Source organism: Nicotiana tomentosiformis, chromosome 1 (genome assembly GCF_000390325.3).
Source record: "Nicotiana tomentosiformis chromosome 1, ASM39032v3, whole genome shotgun sequence".
NCBI lineage: Eukaryota > Viridiplantae > Streptophyta > Magnoliopsida > Solanales > Solanaceae > Nicotiana > Nicotiana tomentosiformis.
Genome location: NC_090812.1, coordinates 108,203,837 through 108,219,571, shown reverse-complemented (window position 1 = coordinate 108,219,571; position 15,735 = coordinate 108,203,837). Strand labels below are relative to the sequence as shown.

Below are 15,735 nucleotides of genomic sequence, written 5' to 3'. Positions count from 1 at the left end.
CCAGCCCTTTTACATGCGAGTTAGCTTCCGAGGTTGTGCAGTCTCAATTTCATTACAGGATTTGCGAATGAATGCTGGGCTGGGCCACTTCGAATGGTGTGAGCCGCATGCGGGGAGACCCACACGTATGGTTTATAGGGGGATTTGGTCGAAAAACCGACTGACGCCCACCCGACTAGAGGGACTGAGAAATTAATTGAGTACAAAATGCCTAAAATATAAGGTTCAATCATATACACTAATTTATAAGAACATCATCAAATCGAATTATCTAATTCGAAAAGATTACAACTTAGTAGAGTTTGATACCAAGAAATAATTGGGCAATTTGTCTCGTCGAATATAATGTAAGTGAAATGACTTACTGGTTGCAATTTATACTCGGCATAACTTACAACCTACATTCATAGTATTTAATTTGGTTTGACATTTCAAGAAAATTGGAAAAGAAATGCAGACCCCTCAATCTCACTCAATTTTTCTCTTTGTTACTAAACAAAGCAGAGTAGTCTAACATAGCCAAAATCCTTGGGGCTTCTTGCTACGCTACTTAACTATATAAATTCATTTCACCTAATACGTAATAGATTAATATAAAAGATAGATCTATCCATCTAAGTTGCTATCATCGTACATTTGTATTATAAAAAATGATTATTTGATTGTCAGCGTTTGAAAGGAGTACTAATTCAGAAGTGACACGACTTTGCTTAGACACGATGATTTAATCAATTGTATCGAGCGAAGCTATTGAGATCTTTATACAAATATTCAGAATTCATTGTTATTTTTCATAGCCATTATACATATATATATATATATATATATATATATATATATATATATATTAAATTTTACAGCGGTTATTTGGGATAATTTTCTTAAGCTATTTTCTCTTGACAAAATGAGATCGGGCTAGTGGGCCTATTTAGCCCAATATTTGAACGTTGATGGATTTGATTCGGGCCCGCAACTTAGGTACTGACCATATCGTCCTCACTAACTAGTCGTAATTTCTTAGTACCATTTTTGATACTTTAACCGTCTAGACGGAATACGCTGCCGCACCGCCGCATAGGAGCTCCATCGGCCACCGCCTTTTGACAAACCCGCTATGTTCCAAATTTTAGGTTTCATATGCATGAAGGTGTATATGTTCGTGTATAAAAAATGATGGCTTATAAATCCACGAAGCGTTTATTTAATAACACAGGTTCTGAAGTTTTTTCTTCGGCAATTTTTTTCTTTTTGAGTGAAAAATATTTATTAGTAATGATTTATAATGATATTAGCAAATTGGATAGTGATGAAACTTTGAGACTGAATATTAAAGATTTATAATAATTCCATGTGTTAGTTGGAGCTAGTAATAGGAATTTAAGAGTTGAGATAATTGTAAAGAAAAATGTTTGTTGTCAGCAGCATAGTTTTGTCATTCCAGGATAGAGTGTTAATCAATTTAGACAATCTAACTAGTTTGAGATTGAGGTGTATCAGATCTCATTGTAGAGTATCATCCATTTTTGTTTAATAGAGTAGAATTGATGTAAAATTTTCATATAGTGGAACGACCTTTACTAATTTGGAACCAGTGTGTAGTTGATTGATTGATAAAGTATTTGCCCGTTCTTGTATGAGGGGTACTGAAGGGGAGCCTTGGAGCACGGTAAAGTTGTTTTAGTGTGACCTGGAGGTCACAGGTTCAAGCCGTGGAATGTGAAGCTTGCGTCAGGGTAGACTGCCTACATCACACTCCCTAGGCTGCCTACATCACACTCCCTAGGCTGCCTACGTCACACTCCCTGGGGTGCTCCCTGAACCCTGTGTGAACCGGGATGTTTCATGCACCCAACTACCCTTTCTTGTATGACGGGTATTCTATTTTTGAAACATTGATCTGAATCGGGAGTACCTGATGGGGAAAGTGGATTCATAGAAAGCAGATATGGTTTGTGTGCGTGCTAGATAAATAGACTACTGAAATTATAATGTTTTTACTTGTTAATATGGTACCTAATTTTAATTCTAATCTGGCAGATTTGAGGATTATTATCTCAAGGAAACAGGAGTTCTGTCAGAAGTTTGTGTACAATATTCTTAGCCGGTGTCAGTCACATTGGTCCAATTCTGATAAGGCGTCCTATAATGGCTTCAAAGAGGGGAAGGAAAACTATCAAGTGACAGAGAAACCTGAAGAAAATAGCATAGGCCACGGTCCTCGGCAAAGTAGTTTCAATGTTGTCAATGATGATTTAAATAGTAATAAGTGGAAGTTAGAACTTGCTTGGCTCTCTAAAGCTCTTGAACCTGCTGTTCAACTATGTAGATCGGTTCTGCCAACAGGTATTTTTCTCTATGAATGCTCCAGTATTTTGGAACCTTCAGGAGTTTGATACTGGTTATCTTGTAGAAGGGTGACTCAATAAGCACATTGCTCTTGGCATGTCAAATGAGCATTAGACTGTACCTCAGTTTATTTGTGGCTGCCCATGTTTTAGTTTTGACTTTATACTCCTTAGTTTTCACTTTTAATTTGACTTCTAAGTCCTAACTGCTAAATATAATATTCTTTAATATTATCAGACATTTTAAAGATTGGGGTGATAATTGGATTTGTACAATTGAAATAGCTGGCTTCAAATACATGGCGTGGATCTACTAGTCACAATGTCTTGAAATTTAAATCTTATTTAAAGGTTTAGAAAATCATTTAAAGAGTTACCCATTCTTCAGTATATTGGTGATTTGGAGAGGAAAAGTAAAGGAAAATGATTTTTAAGTTGTTACAATTAATTTGTTATTCCATCAAAGGACTTTAAAGGTTCAGGATTAATTGAAGACTTAGGAAATTCAAAATCAATCTCAGGTTTGGGGAGTCGATCCTTTTATATCCTACCAAAATTAGCTCTGGTTAGTGGCTACAGTTGCTGATTCTGTAAAAGGGTTTTAAGTCTTTATAATCAACTTGTTATTCCACGAAAAGACATTAAAAGGTCAGGATAAATTTTGACTCCTGGGAAATTTAAAATCAATCTCAGGTTTGGGAGTCAATCCTTTTGTGTCCTACCAAAAGTTGATTCTGTATTTCCTTTGCAGGAAATGTAATCGGAGACAAACTTCCACCAACTAATAGGTCTCTTGCAGAGATATTTGCCAGCATTCAACGTAGTAAATTGGGACTCCAGGATTGGAGTCTAAGTGATCTCACCATAGGCTTATATCTCATATATCTCCAGCAGGCATCAACCAGTGCTGTTGAAGATGTTAAGGGTGAAGAAATATCATCTGAGCTGATAGTAATCACTAATTACCAGAACCTTTGTGTAGTAAAAGTGTTTGGTATTCTGTCTAGTTTTGCCTTTGTTAATGTCAATTTTCCTGTCTGTCGTCAATTTAAAACTCTAATGAAGATGAGCCTTTTTGGTTAGGTACAAGATCTCATCTACCACCTCGAGCTGGCTAAGGGATCTTATAAAGCCAACCCTGCTGCTATTGCTAGGAATACTATGCTTCGAGAAAGCAATGTTTTCAAATTCATAAAAAGTTCCGATGTGTTGAGGCCTGGATATTATATGGGAATTGACCATCGGAAGAAACTTGTGATTCTTGTAATTCGTGGAACTCATACTGTGTATGATCTTATAACTGACATTATTTCTTCAAGTGATGAAGAAATCACATGTGAGGGTTACTCTACACACTTTGGAACAGCTGAGGCCGCTCGTTGGTTCCTTAATTACGAGCTGGACACCATAAGAAACTGCCTGAAGAAACACAAGGTGGGCCTCTTATCATTTTACAGTTTGTTTTCCTAGAAAGTTTCGGGTTTAGTTTCCACGTGTATATAAATATAAAATATTCCCATTCAGTGACTTATTCATATATAGGGATTTAGGTTAAGGCTGGTGGGCCATTCCCTTGGAGGTGCAACAGCTTCATTGCTTGCTATAATGCTTCGTCAAAGGTCATTCCAAGAGCTTGGGTTTAGCCCTGATATTGTATCAGCCATCGGATATGGTACTCCCCCATGTGTTTCTAAAGAACTTGCTGAAAATTGCTCTGAATATGTCACAACGGCAATTATGCAGGTCGGTAATCGATAACTCTGTTGGTTTTTGGATAAAGATATTTTCATAAGGGAGTCCTTTTGTCTTTTTGTTTTCTTGAGCCGAGGGTCTTTCGGAAACAACCTCTCTACTCCTTCGGGGTAGGGGTAAGGTCTGCGTACACACTACCCTCCCCAGACCCCATTAGTGGGATTTTACTGGGTTGTTGTTGTTGTATATTTTCATAAGGGATAAGGTTCAAAATTTCCCCTTAACTAGACGAAATGGTCTAGATATGCCCTCCATAATAGTTGGGGTCAATGATGTCCTTGCCGTTATGGCTTATAGTTTAACCTTTTTTGCAAACGGCCCTTCCTTAGAAACTAATTAGAATTTAGCGATTGATTAATCTCATTAAAATAGGAGAAGGAACACATGGCTAAAAAATAAAACCATCTTCTTCCATTTTTCTAGCACTACCTTTGTCAAGTGACGCTGGCAGTCAGCAGAAATCACCATCGTCATTTTCCATCTCTCCATTACCACTTTAAAAAAGCTCCAACCATTCACCTTTTTGAACCATTCTCTGCATTTTTGCGTCGGCTTTCTCCTCCCAAAAAAGCACTAAATTTAACCACCACTGCATTGCAATAAACCACACCCAACCGCTGTCCTCCATTAAAAATCACCGTGCTTCTACAACCACCTAACCAGCCCCCCATTAGCTACTCTGAAACTTGCAGCAACCACCTTCCGACACCCAAGCCCTCATCCCTTCATCACTCCACCCAAACACTTCAATGAGTCACCATCAGTTGATGGGTCACCTCCAATTTCACATTTGGCATTTTTCAAGCTAAGCGTTTCTCCATGTGGGTTAAATTGAGGGTCTGAAATTGATTCTTTATCACTAGTTTTGCTGTTCTTCTTCCAATTATCAAGAAGACAAGAGCCGCGTCATTGAATCTAGACTGAAGTACCTGAACACGCCCCTGTGACATCCTCGCTATTTGTAGCCGTGAAGCGCGCACTGGATTGCCCCTCTGTTTTGGCATAGATTTTGACTAAGCCTCACCTGTAATGGGCAACCTCTATGCACCACGTGACACTGCAGCTCTTCGTTACCTTCGACGGCTAAAATTCTCTGAATACCATATCTATTCAAAAGAATTATACTGGTGGCAACATCACCAAGCCGATGCAGAGGTTAGGCATTACCATTTTCAAGCTCAGTACCGTGTCAAACTCGGCATTACCATTTTGAAGTTCTTCTGTATAATCATCTCCAACGACGACTGCCCCAAAGTCCAAATTTCAGCAGTCAATTCTGTCCAAAAAATCTGAATTCCTTTATTAGAAACCATAACTTGACTGAAAATCCAGCAAGTTACCATCTTCTCTATCCCACCTTCAAGAAAACGATCTTATATTAAAATGTAAGAAATAATTTTAGAAACATTTTCTTTTTGCAAAATTGAAGTGGAAGTATATACACATACATTACATAAATACATATAGGACAGGTTGTGCATATAGGCTTCAAGTTAGAGAGGGAAGGGAATAAGGATGACCGGCATGGGGGTTGGGTGAGGGGGTTGCTGAAAAGGGGGGAAATGGGGTAAGGGATCCGGTAAGAGGTGGGGTGTTAAAAAGGTTGGATTAAAATAACACATGTGGCAATTGATAGTGCTAATTAGTCGGATTAGAGATAATTAGTTTCTAATTATTTCCCATTAGTCAATAAGGGTAAATATTAACCACTTTGTTAACGGCAAGACATTATTGACCCCAACTATTAACTGAGGGGATATCTAGACCATTTCGTATCATTCAGGGGCACATTTTGACCCTTCTCCTTTTTCATAATAAATGTGACTATGGAGCAGAATCTGTAGAACCTATTGTTAACATTTGATTGATTCTTTTCATGTTTTACAAATGTAGGGTGATATAATTCCAAGGCTTAGTGTCACCTCTCTCACGAGACTTAGGAATGAAATTCTTCAAACTAACTGGTAAGCAAATGTATCGTTAATTGGTCCTAGGATCTTCTTAATCATTGCTTTGAAGATACATGAAGCTGCATCTTTAGGCCTCCGTTTGCATATTGCTGTGCTTCTTGCTTATCGTGCATTTTCTTTTCTATTTTTGTTCTCCTGCTTGTATAGAGATGGGTTGTCTCTTTCCTTTAGCGACTTTCTGTCAATTGTTAAAGCAAGGACCAACTATTTTCTTTGTACAATTCCTGACTCATACAGTGACTGGTTTTTCAAGTGAATGATATAAAGACTACATCTACGACATTAGTGACAACATCTACAAAACTAACCAAGTTGTCTTTTTCCTTTTCTTTTTCCCTTACGAAATTGCTGTTCATAAAAATTTAGATGGAATATCTATAGTTTCATTCTACCATTCCTGATGCCTGGACTCTACTTTTTTTTTTTTGGTAAAGTAAGCTATGATGCCTGGGTTATACTAGATCTCCAGCTTGAATGAGTCAGTCAATTTTGTAGGCTGTCACTGGCAAAAGTAGCTGGTTGATACTTACATGAAATACCCAAATGATGAAATATTCTATAGTTTCCTGCTAAGTGCTCAGTTCTTTACAACTCAAAAAGCCAACTCTATGTCGTTTAGTCTGATTTGGTTAACTGGGCCAAGGATGGCCATGTCCGCGAAAAGTTCATGGCTATATCAGGGCTTCTCTGCCTTATTGGTGTAAAGCTTTGTATTTTTGCGTCATAGTTTAGGATCCGCATAGACTACTTACTATTAGGCATATCTTTAAGCATCCAAGGTGTAAAGATATGATCAGTGAAGTTAGTGACACATGCTATGATCCATATCCAAACAAGATCTTGATGGGTCCCCGCTCCAGCACGATTTCTCTCCCCTTTTCCTGGTCGAGCTATTGCTCCGTCTGGATATAGATAACATAGTCCATCTCCCCATACTTTAGTCATCTCTTTCTCTCTCTCTCCAACTTTCAAAACTCCTACTGGCAAAACTACGAAGTCAAGAAGAATTGATGTGCCTGACCTTGTTTTCACTGCTTTCACTAGAAAAAACTACAATTATAAGAAACGCATGTTCATTTTCGAGTTAATAAGAGCTATTATTGGGATGGAGATGAACTTATACAGGTGTTTCTAGTTGACTTTTGGAGCACCCACTAGGTTTCTGTTAGTATAATAATGGATTGGATATCATTCTTAGAGAACCATGTTGTGTAGGTTCTCTACTTTTTTTGTATAGAACTGCTTATATATGAGCTGGTTTCCTACAACAATAAATTCGTTCCTTTATCAAAAATATATGGTCAGTTGGTCACTATTTTGATAAGTTCAAAAGCTAATAAGGTTATTAGCTTATATTAGCTCACATTCTAGTAAAGAGAAACAGTCCATGTAAGAGAAGAGGTAAAATTTGCTGGGACGAAAGAAAAAGGAAATTGGGTTACTTATCGTGACTATTGGAGTAAAGGGAACCTAGTTCATTCATGCTTTTATGTTTATAGGATTTTTAATTGCTAATTTGGCTAGATGATGTTCCTATTTGTCGCATTAAGGCATCCTTTAGACATTGTTTACACTAAATAGATGAGAGAGCTTAGAGCTCTGGGCTATGGTTTAATAGTAAGCATGCAACGCCTGAACTGTGGTTAGGCGCATGTCACAAGTTTGAACCCTACCACTGGCTGGAACTTGGTGTTTAAGTGGGATCAGGGTAGAGGGGCGGGCCAATATTCTCCTGAGTTCCAAACCTGTGAGCACAATTGGGATTGAGCTAGCTAACGCACAGGGGATTTCTCAGTTATATGTCTATGCCCTAATTTAAAAGATTAAGTTGCAAGAAAGAGGACATTTCTATTTATTTGTTTTAGGTCTTCGACATTTCTCTCACATGCTGGACTTAAATATTTTTCCTGGTCCAAGCACGTCAACCATATTTGTTGACGGGTGACGCTGAGACTTGAACCCAAGACTTTTATCCACTTTGATACCATGTTGAATTGTTTGAACTAACTGATCTGAAAATTCAAGTTATCAGAGGAGATGTTTTTATTTGTTTATTTTAGGTTTTCAACATTTAAAAGTAATTTATGCTTTTTTTTAATGTTAAGTTTTCAACACTAAAATTTATGTCAATGCATTAGTGCCTTATCTTTTGGAGGTGTGGGGGGCTAGAGGAGAAAGGTGTGGGCCATTTGCATGTAGTAGTCTATTTCCTCTTTTCCCTCTCTTTTCTCTCTTTTTACAAGCTCAGATTTGCTAAAAGGATTTGTAATATCCACTCTGGAGCTTTTACCTTTATTATTTTAGATATTTGTTGACCCATGGTGACTTGAATTCATCTAAGTCAACTGGGACTTTAATTTACAGAATATTGGTTTTAGTTAAAGGGAAAGAAGGAAACACAAAATATAGTTATTTGGCATAAGAAAATTAATTATACAAAGTCAAATTAAGGGTAAGGGGTAGCTCTACTGGTTTCTTTTAGCAAGGAGGTTGCAAACCTATTTTAGCAACACAAGGAAGGGTAATCCATAAGTTCTTCTACACGCAGGGGGATAATGGGACTTTATCTCTTAAACAAGAATAAAAAGCACTACTTTGAGGAGACAGTTACGATGGTCGTATGTCAGAATCTTAAGTTTTATTTCTTTTTCTTTTCCTCTTTCCTTATTTCCATCTTGTACTACCTTAGGGTTTGGGTGGTTTCGTTGTTGGCAGTTGAGGGAGGCGGGTGGAAGGTCTATAATGATAAGATCCATGCTAATCTTTGTCTTTCCTGTTATTTATTGGACAGGGTGAGTGTTCTCCAGAAGGAAGACTGGAGAGGTGTCATAGATTTGTTCACAAATGCGAAGCAGGTTGTGTCTTCTGTGCAAGATGTTGCTTGGAAACTTGCTGATTATACTAAATTGCCAGGCAATGCAAAGTACTCTGGTATGGGAGAGACTTCGATTGATCAAATGTTCTGTAACATTTGCATTTTTCGTTTTCATTTATTTACTTTTCTGGGTCTGGAATAAAAGTGTGTGTGTGGGGGGTTGAAGTGTTGTGTCTGTTTTCAATTATGTTACTTACATATCCTTTCAATTCTCCTCTACGTATTCAGATAATTCTGGAGTTCAGCCTACCTCCAAACCATCGGGAAATGCGACTTCTCTTGTAAGACGGGAAGAAGCTGGTAGCAAAGTAGTTGATGAGTTGTTTGTGCCGGGAAGTCTCTATTATCTAAAGAGGAATGCAGATGCTAGAATCAATGGAAACAGTGGCGAATATTTCACTCTTTTGAAGAGACACCCAGGTGAACATTTTCAGAGGATACTTCTATCAAGCAACATTATTTCTGACCACAAATGTGAAGGTTATTATTATGCCTTAAGAGACGTTCTAAAAGGTTTGCCTGGTTCTCCTGATGAAGCTATTTTCAGATGAATACCTATTTAAACCTGTAACATTGTGTAAACTACAGTTTTTTTGGTACTTTAATAATCCTCAAAAATGTCCCCTCTTCTTATATGTCCCAAGTTCCTTGATTTGGTAAAGGGAATTTTGGTACTTCTCAATAAATTTGATCCCAAATTTGTTCATTAGTCTTTTTGTTCTCTTTGTAACCTCTAATGCTTGCTCACATCTTTGAGTCCTGTCCTAGGAACATTCAGTTGTTTTCTAGGGGTCATAATAATTGCTATAGTAGTGTCTCTGAGTTTGTATCTTAATTGACTCATAGTTTTCGTTGGGTTGTGTGTTTTCATCGTATTCTATTGTATTATTGCTTTTAATACAACGGATTACGAATCATAAAAACCTCATATATTTAACTAATTTGGTATGGTGGGATTATTATATTATTTTCTTTACCATTCTGCCCTTTACTATTGGCCCATAAGAGGGATATATATTTGGAGTAGCCCCTCCTCTTTAGCCACTCCAGGTCTGGTCTTCTTTCCCTTTTTTAAATGTTATCTTCGCTCTCGCTCTCACGCGAATTTACAAACTCTTTTTCATTTTCTTTTAATTTCTTAAATATTTAATAGATTTGTGGGGTATGCTCTAGAATTTGTACGTTATTGAAATTCCGGTGATAATTATTTTATTTGTTGATAAATTCAATATATATATTTAAAAAAAAAATCAAAAGCACTCAAGTTCCCTTCCCGGAATCTTGAATGTGGGATGTATATAACTCAGTTAATGATAATCTATTAACTTATCTATTCTATATTATAGTATTATTAAAAGCACGAATGCTTTAAGCAAAATGTTATACATTTTTTTACTATTTAAAAATAAATTCATTCTGAAAAAATAGTCAATTAATTAATTTTTTTAGTATTTTATAACAGTTATTTAGTTAATTTTCTAATATTTAGGGTTAGTTATTAATTACTTTTTAAATTATTTAAGTTCTTAATTTATAACTCCTAAATTTAAGGCAAAATTTTCAATATTCCAAATTTTATGTTACGTAGAGTTGGATTAATATTTAATATTAAATAAAATTCTCTATACGTGAATCATTGCCGTCAAACATATGGCATTAAATTTACAACAATAATAACAACAACCTTGTGTAATTTCACAAGTGGGGTATGAGGAGGGTAGGATGTACGCAGCCTTATCCATACCCTTGAAGGGCAGGGAGACTGTTTCTGATAGACCCTCGGCTAAAGAAGATAGAGGAAGTCATGATAGCAAGTAATAGCAAGACAATATATTTAGAAAACTAATAAAGAATATAAAAGAGATACCGATAACAAGTAATAGCAAGACAATATATTTAAAAAACTAAATCCAAGATAGCAATAGAGAATATGGAAGAAGTATTGCCAGCAAACTAAGGAAGTACTAATGGCAAGTAGTAACAGAACAAGAAATGCGATAATAGCAAACTAAAGATACAGGGGGTACCATACTATCAACAATACCATCGAACTAGTGAAGACAAAGGGAAACACACGACTACCTACTAACCTTCTACCCTAATCTTCAACCTCCACACCCTTTTATCCAGGGTCATGTCCTCGGTTAGCTCAAGATGCACCATGTCCCGCATGATCACCTCTCTCCAAGGCTTCTTTGGCCTACCTCTACCCCTCATCCTACCCCCAAGGCCAACCTCTCACACCTCCTGACTGGGGCATCTGTGCTTCTCCTTTTAACATGCCCGAACCATCTCAGCCTCGCCTCACGCATCTTTTCCTCCACATGGGCCACTCCTACCTTGTCCCGAATAACTTTATTCCTGATTCTATCCAACCTAGTATGTCCACACATTCATCTCAACATCCTCATTTCAGCTACTTTCATCTGATGGACATGAGAATTCTTGACTGGCCAACACTCTACCCCATACAACATAGCCGGTCTAACCACTACCTTATAGAACTTACCCTTAAGTCTCAACGGCACATTCTTATCGCACAAGATACCGGAAACGAGCTTCCACTTCATCCATTCTACTCCGATACGATGTGTGATATCCTCATCAATCTCCCCATCTTTCTGAATTATAGACCCCGGATACTCGAAACTTTCTCTCCTGGGAATGACTTGCGTATCAAGCCTAACATCCCCGTCCGCTTCCTGGGTAACACCGCTAAACTTACACTCCAAGTATTCTGTCTTGGTCCTGCTCAACTTGAAACCCTTTGACTCAAGAGTATGTCTCCAGACCTCCAGCCTCTCGTTAACACCACCTCGCGTCTCATCAATCAGAACTATGTCATCCACAAATAACAGGAACCAAGGCACCCCCCCTTGAATGTGTCGCGTCAATGCATCCATTACCAAGGAAAACAAAAATGGGCTAAGTGATGATACCTGATGTAACCCCATCTCAATCGGGAAGTATTCAGAATCTTCTCCTGCTGTCCTAACCCGTGACTTAGCTCCATTATACATGTCTTGGATCACTCTAATATACGCTACAAGCACTCCTTTAGCCTCCAAACATCTCCATAGAACCTCTCTCAGGACTTTGTCATAGGCTTTCTCTAGGTCAATGAACACCATATGCAAGTCCTTCTTCATCGCCCTATACTGCTCTACCAATATCCTCACAATGTGAATGGCTTCAGTAGTCGACCGTCCCGGCATGAAACCAAACTGGTTCTCGGAAATGGACATACTCCTCCTCGTCCTCCCTTCGATCACTCTCTCCCATACTTTCATCGTATGGCTTAACAACTTGATACCCCTATAGTTGTTGCAGTTTTGGATACCCCCTTGCTCTTGTACAACAGAATCATCATACTCCGCCTCCACTCTTAAGGCATCTTCTTTTTCCTAAAAATAATGTTAAATAACCTAGAAAGCTATTCCAAGCCCGTCGTACCCGCGCTCTTCCAAAATTCTACCAGGATCTCGTCTGGTCCGGTCGCTCTACCCCTACTCATCCTGTGCATATCCCGTACAACCTCCCCCACTCGTATGCATCTACAATACCCAAAATATCGATGACGCCCCAAGTACTCCAACTCACCTAGCACAATGCTCTTATCACCCTCTTTATTCAAGAGTTTGTGGAGGTAAGACTGTCATCTCTGCCTAATCTGTGCCCCCTCCAACAAAAATCTACCCTCATCGTCTTTTATGCACCTAACTTGGTTCAGATCCCGGGCCTTCCGCTCTCTCACCTTCTCCAGCATGTACAACATCTTGTCCTTGACTTTATCCCTAATTTTTTCGTATAAACGACCAAACGCCGCGGTCTTAGCCGCGATAACCGCTAACTTCTCCTCCTTCATAGCCTTCTTATACTCCTCCCTGTTAGCCCTCTTCTGCCCCTTGTTTATGCTCTCTACTAGTTTCAAATACACCGCTTTCTTAACTTCCGCTTTCATTTGAACCTCTTCGTCCCACCACCAGTCCCCTTTATGGCCACCAGACACGCCCTTCGAGACCTCTAACACCTCTCTCGCCCCTCTTTGATACAATTCGATGTCGTAGACCACATACAATTCGCGTACCCGCTACTCCTCAACCCCTCCATAGCCAGCAACTTCTCCCCCAACTCCTGGGCTTTGTCCTTAGTCAATGCACCCCACCTGACCCTAGATAGCCCAAACATAGCCCTCTTCCTCCTCATCCACCTGATCTCTAAGTCTATAACCAAAATCATATGATGGGTCGTAAAATGACCTTGCAATCTGTGCATAGACCTCTATCACATTTTATGAGAAGTAGATAATCAATTTGGGTCTTGCCACCGTACTCTGAAAGGTAGGTGCTCCGCCTTCTTTGGCTAACACGAGTTAACAATCACCAGCTCAAAAGCTTTAGCGTACTCCAGCAGCGAAGTACTTCCTCCATTTCCATCTCCAAAACCGAAGCCACTATGCACACCGTCATATCCCCCATGCAACCTCCCAATGTGGCCGTTAAAATCGCCCCATATAATAAGCTTCTCAGTGGATGGTATACCCCGCATCAACCCATCCAAATCCTCCAGAAGAGTCTTTTAACCTACTCGACCAAACCTATATGAGGCGCGTAAACACTAACTACGTTTAGAGTATACTCTCACGACTATCTTAATGGCCATCAACCTATCATTCACCCTCTTAACCTCAACCACTAGCTCCCTTAGATCTCTATCAACTAAGATGCCTACCCCGTTATTCCCTCTCATCCTCCCTGAATACCACAACTTAAACCCATTAGCCTCCCGAGCCTTGTTCCCTACCTATCTAGTCTCTTGGATGCAGGCTATGTTAATCTTCCTCTTATGGAGAATCTTTGCTAACTCTATAAACTTTCTCGTTAAAGTCCTTACGTTCCATGACCCCCACTCTCAACCTAGAAGGTCCCTTACCCTCTACCCCTCGGTCCCCCCGAGGACATGACCTCACTCTATCACAGCTCGGCACGACCGCTAGACCAACAAAAGGCTAAAAAAGAAATAGACTAAATTAAGTATTAGCTATAACACTAAAGCAATTGACCGAGACAGATATAAGCAGGCAAGTCTAACTAAATACAGTTTAAAACAAGATACTGCAGATATCAAAGAGATAGGCAAGCAAAAATAAAGATACGGATACCACAAATACTCAAGACAGAACGAAAGAACTTGGAGCGAGTTTTCCTGAAGTATGACGAATCTGCTCAAGACTACTGACAGTCCTATTGCGTCCCGCTGGAAAGCTGTTCAGAAGTCGCCGGAATTAATGAAACTCGCCGGGAATCTGTACATACGCTAGGAAATAGCATGTCCTCACCGGGAAAATGCTGCACCTGTCCAACGAAACATAGCGCACCCACACATACAGAAGGGAGAGAGAGAAAGGGAAAAAGAGAAAGAGGACGAAGAAGACAGGTTATAACTAATTATGTATTAGCTATAACACTAAAGTAATTGACCGAGACAGATATAAGCAGGCAAGTCTAACTAAATACAGTTTTAAAAAAAATACTGCAGATATCAAAGAGATAAGAAAGCAAAATAAAATAAAATACCGATACCACAAATACCCAAGACAGAACGAAATAACTTGGAGTGAGTTTTCCTGAGGTATGCCAAATCTGCTCAAGACTACAGATAATCCTACTGCGTCCCGTTGGAAAACTGTTCAGAAGTCGCCGAAATTAGTGAAACTCACCGGGAATCTGTACACATGCTGGGAAATAGCATGTTCTCGGCGGGAAAATGCTGCAGCTGTCCAAAGAAATAGAACGCACCCCCACACACAGAAGGGAGAGAGAGAAAGGCAAAAAGATAAAGAGGATGGAGAAAATGGATGGGTCACCGGAAATTGCAAAACAAGACGGGTCGCCGGAAACATGCTACAAGGGTCGCCGGACTTGCAACAATCGCCAGAAACACGCCGGACTTGCACCCACCCAAGCGGAGGAAGAAGGGGAGAAGAAAACGACGCCGACGACATATACAAATATGGTATGGAAAGGAGTTCCATGCAATAAGAAAAAAACAAAGTATATCCAATATGGAATCATATGGATCTTAATTGATTTATAAGTCCCAAATTTAACGCTTTATATTACTTAGAGTTAGAATTTGATAGGTATGATAAGGACAAGTTTATATATGCGGAAATATTAATCGATTTTAAAGTTTTTAATATTAAGATTTCCTATATGATTTAAAATAAGAAAATACTTAATAATCAAAATTTTCGTTGATTTCACATAGGGATTTTTTCGTTCCTATATAATATTTAAAATTTATTTACCAAAATTATTCTAATTTTGTATATTACCCACCATAAACTAGTATTGCTTACAATTTATATACAATCCATTATTAGTGTCTTAAATTAGGGAATTCAGTTACACCATTTTCCTTTTTTCTCTCCTCTCCTCTTTCCCTATTCTCTGCCGCCTCTCTCCATATATAATCCATTATTAGTGCTTTAAATTATGGGATTCAGGTACACCCTTTTCTTTTTTTCTCTCTCCTTTCCTCTTTCCAACAGTGCATGTTATGTGTAAATACTAACCAAGCGTAAAAAATCTACTAGTATTCTACCTTCAACCGCTTCAGCTAATTCAAAAAACATGGAACACTAGCTATCTTGTTTCATTTGCTTATATAAACCTATCTAGCGAGACATATGCAACTTTGGATAATCCAAACCAAGACGTTAGGAATCGTACTAGAGCATTGTGGGAAATTCAGTAGTTGACTTCTGCAATTCATGTTTGACACACACTTC

General features: G+C 38.6%; 1 protein-coding gene across 3 annotated transcripts; it reads left to right on the top strand.

Annotated features, from left to right (window-relative positions):
- The first annotated feature begins 935 nt into the window (after positions 1-935).
- Positions 936-9,651, top strand: LOC104086838 (uncharacterized). 3 transcript variants are annotated; one of them, XM_070189271.1, is made up of 8 exons: positions 936-978; positions 2,038-2,343; positions 3,097-3,296; positions 3,429-3,779; positions 3,888-4,088; positions 5,991-6,061; positions 8,859-8,998; positions 9,171-9,651. In XM_070189271.1, the coding sequence occupies exons 1-8, from the start codon at positions 951-953 to the stop codon at positions 9,491-9,493; spliced, it is 1,620 nt and encodes a 539-aa protein (XP_070045372.1). In that variant the 5' UTR covers positions 936-950; the 3' UTR covers positions 9,494-9,651. The 3 variants fall into 3 exon arrangements, with proteins under 3 accessions (XP_070045372.1, XP_009589478.1, XP_018623108.1); XM_009591183.4 differs by lacking the exon at positions 936-978 and adding an exon at positions 1,024-1,213; XM_018767592.3 differs by lacking the exon at positions 936-978 and having other exon boundaries at positions 1,246-2,343.
- The last annotated feature ends 6,084 nt before the right edge of the window (positions 9,652-15,735 follow it).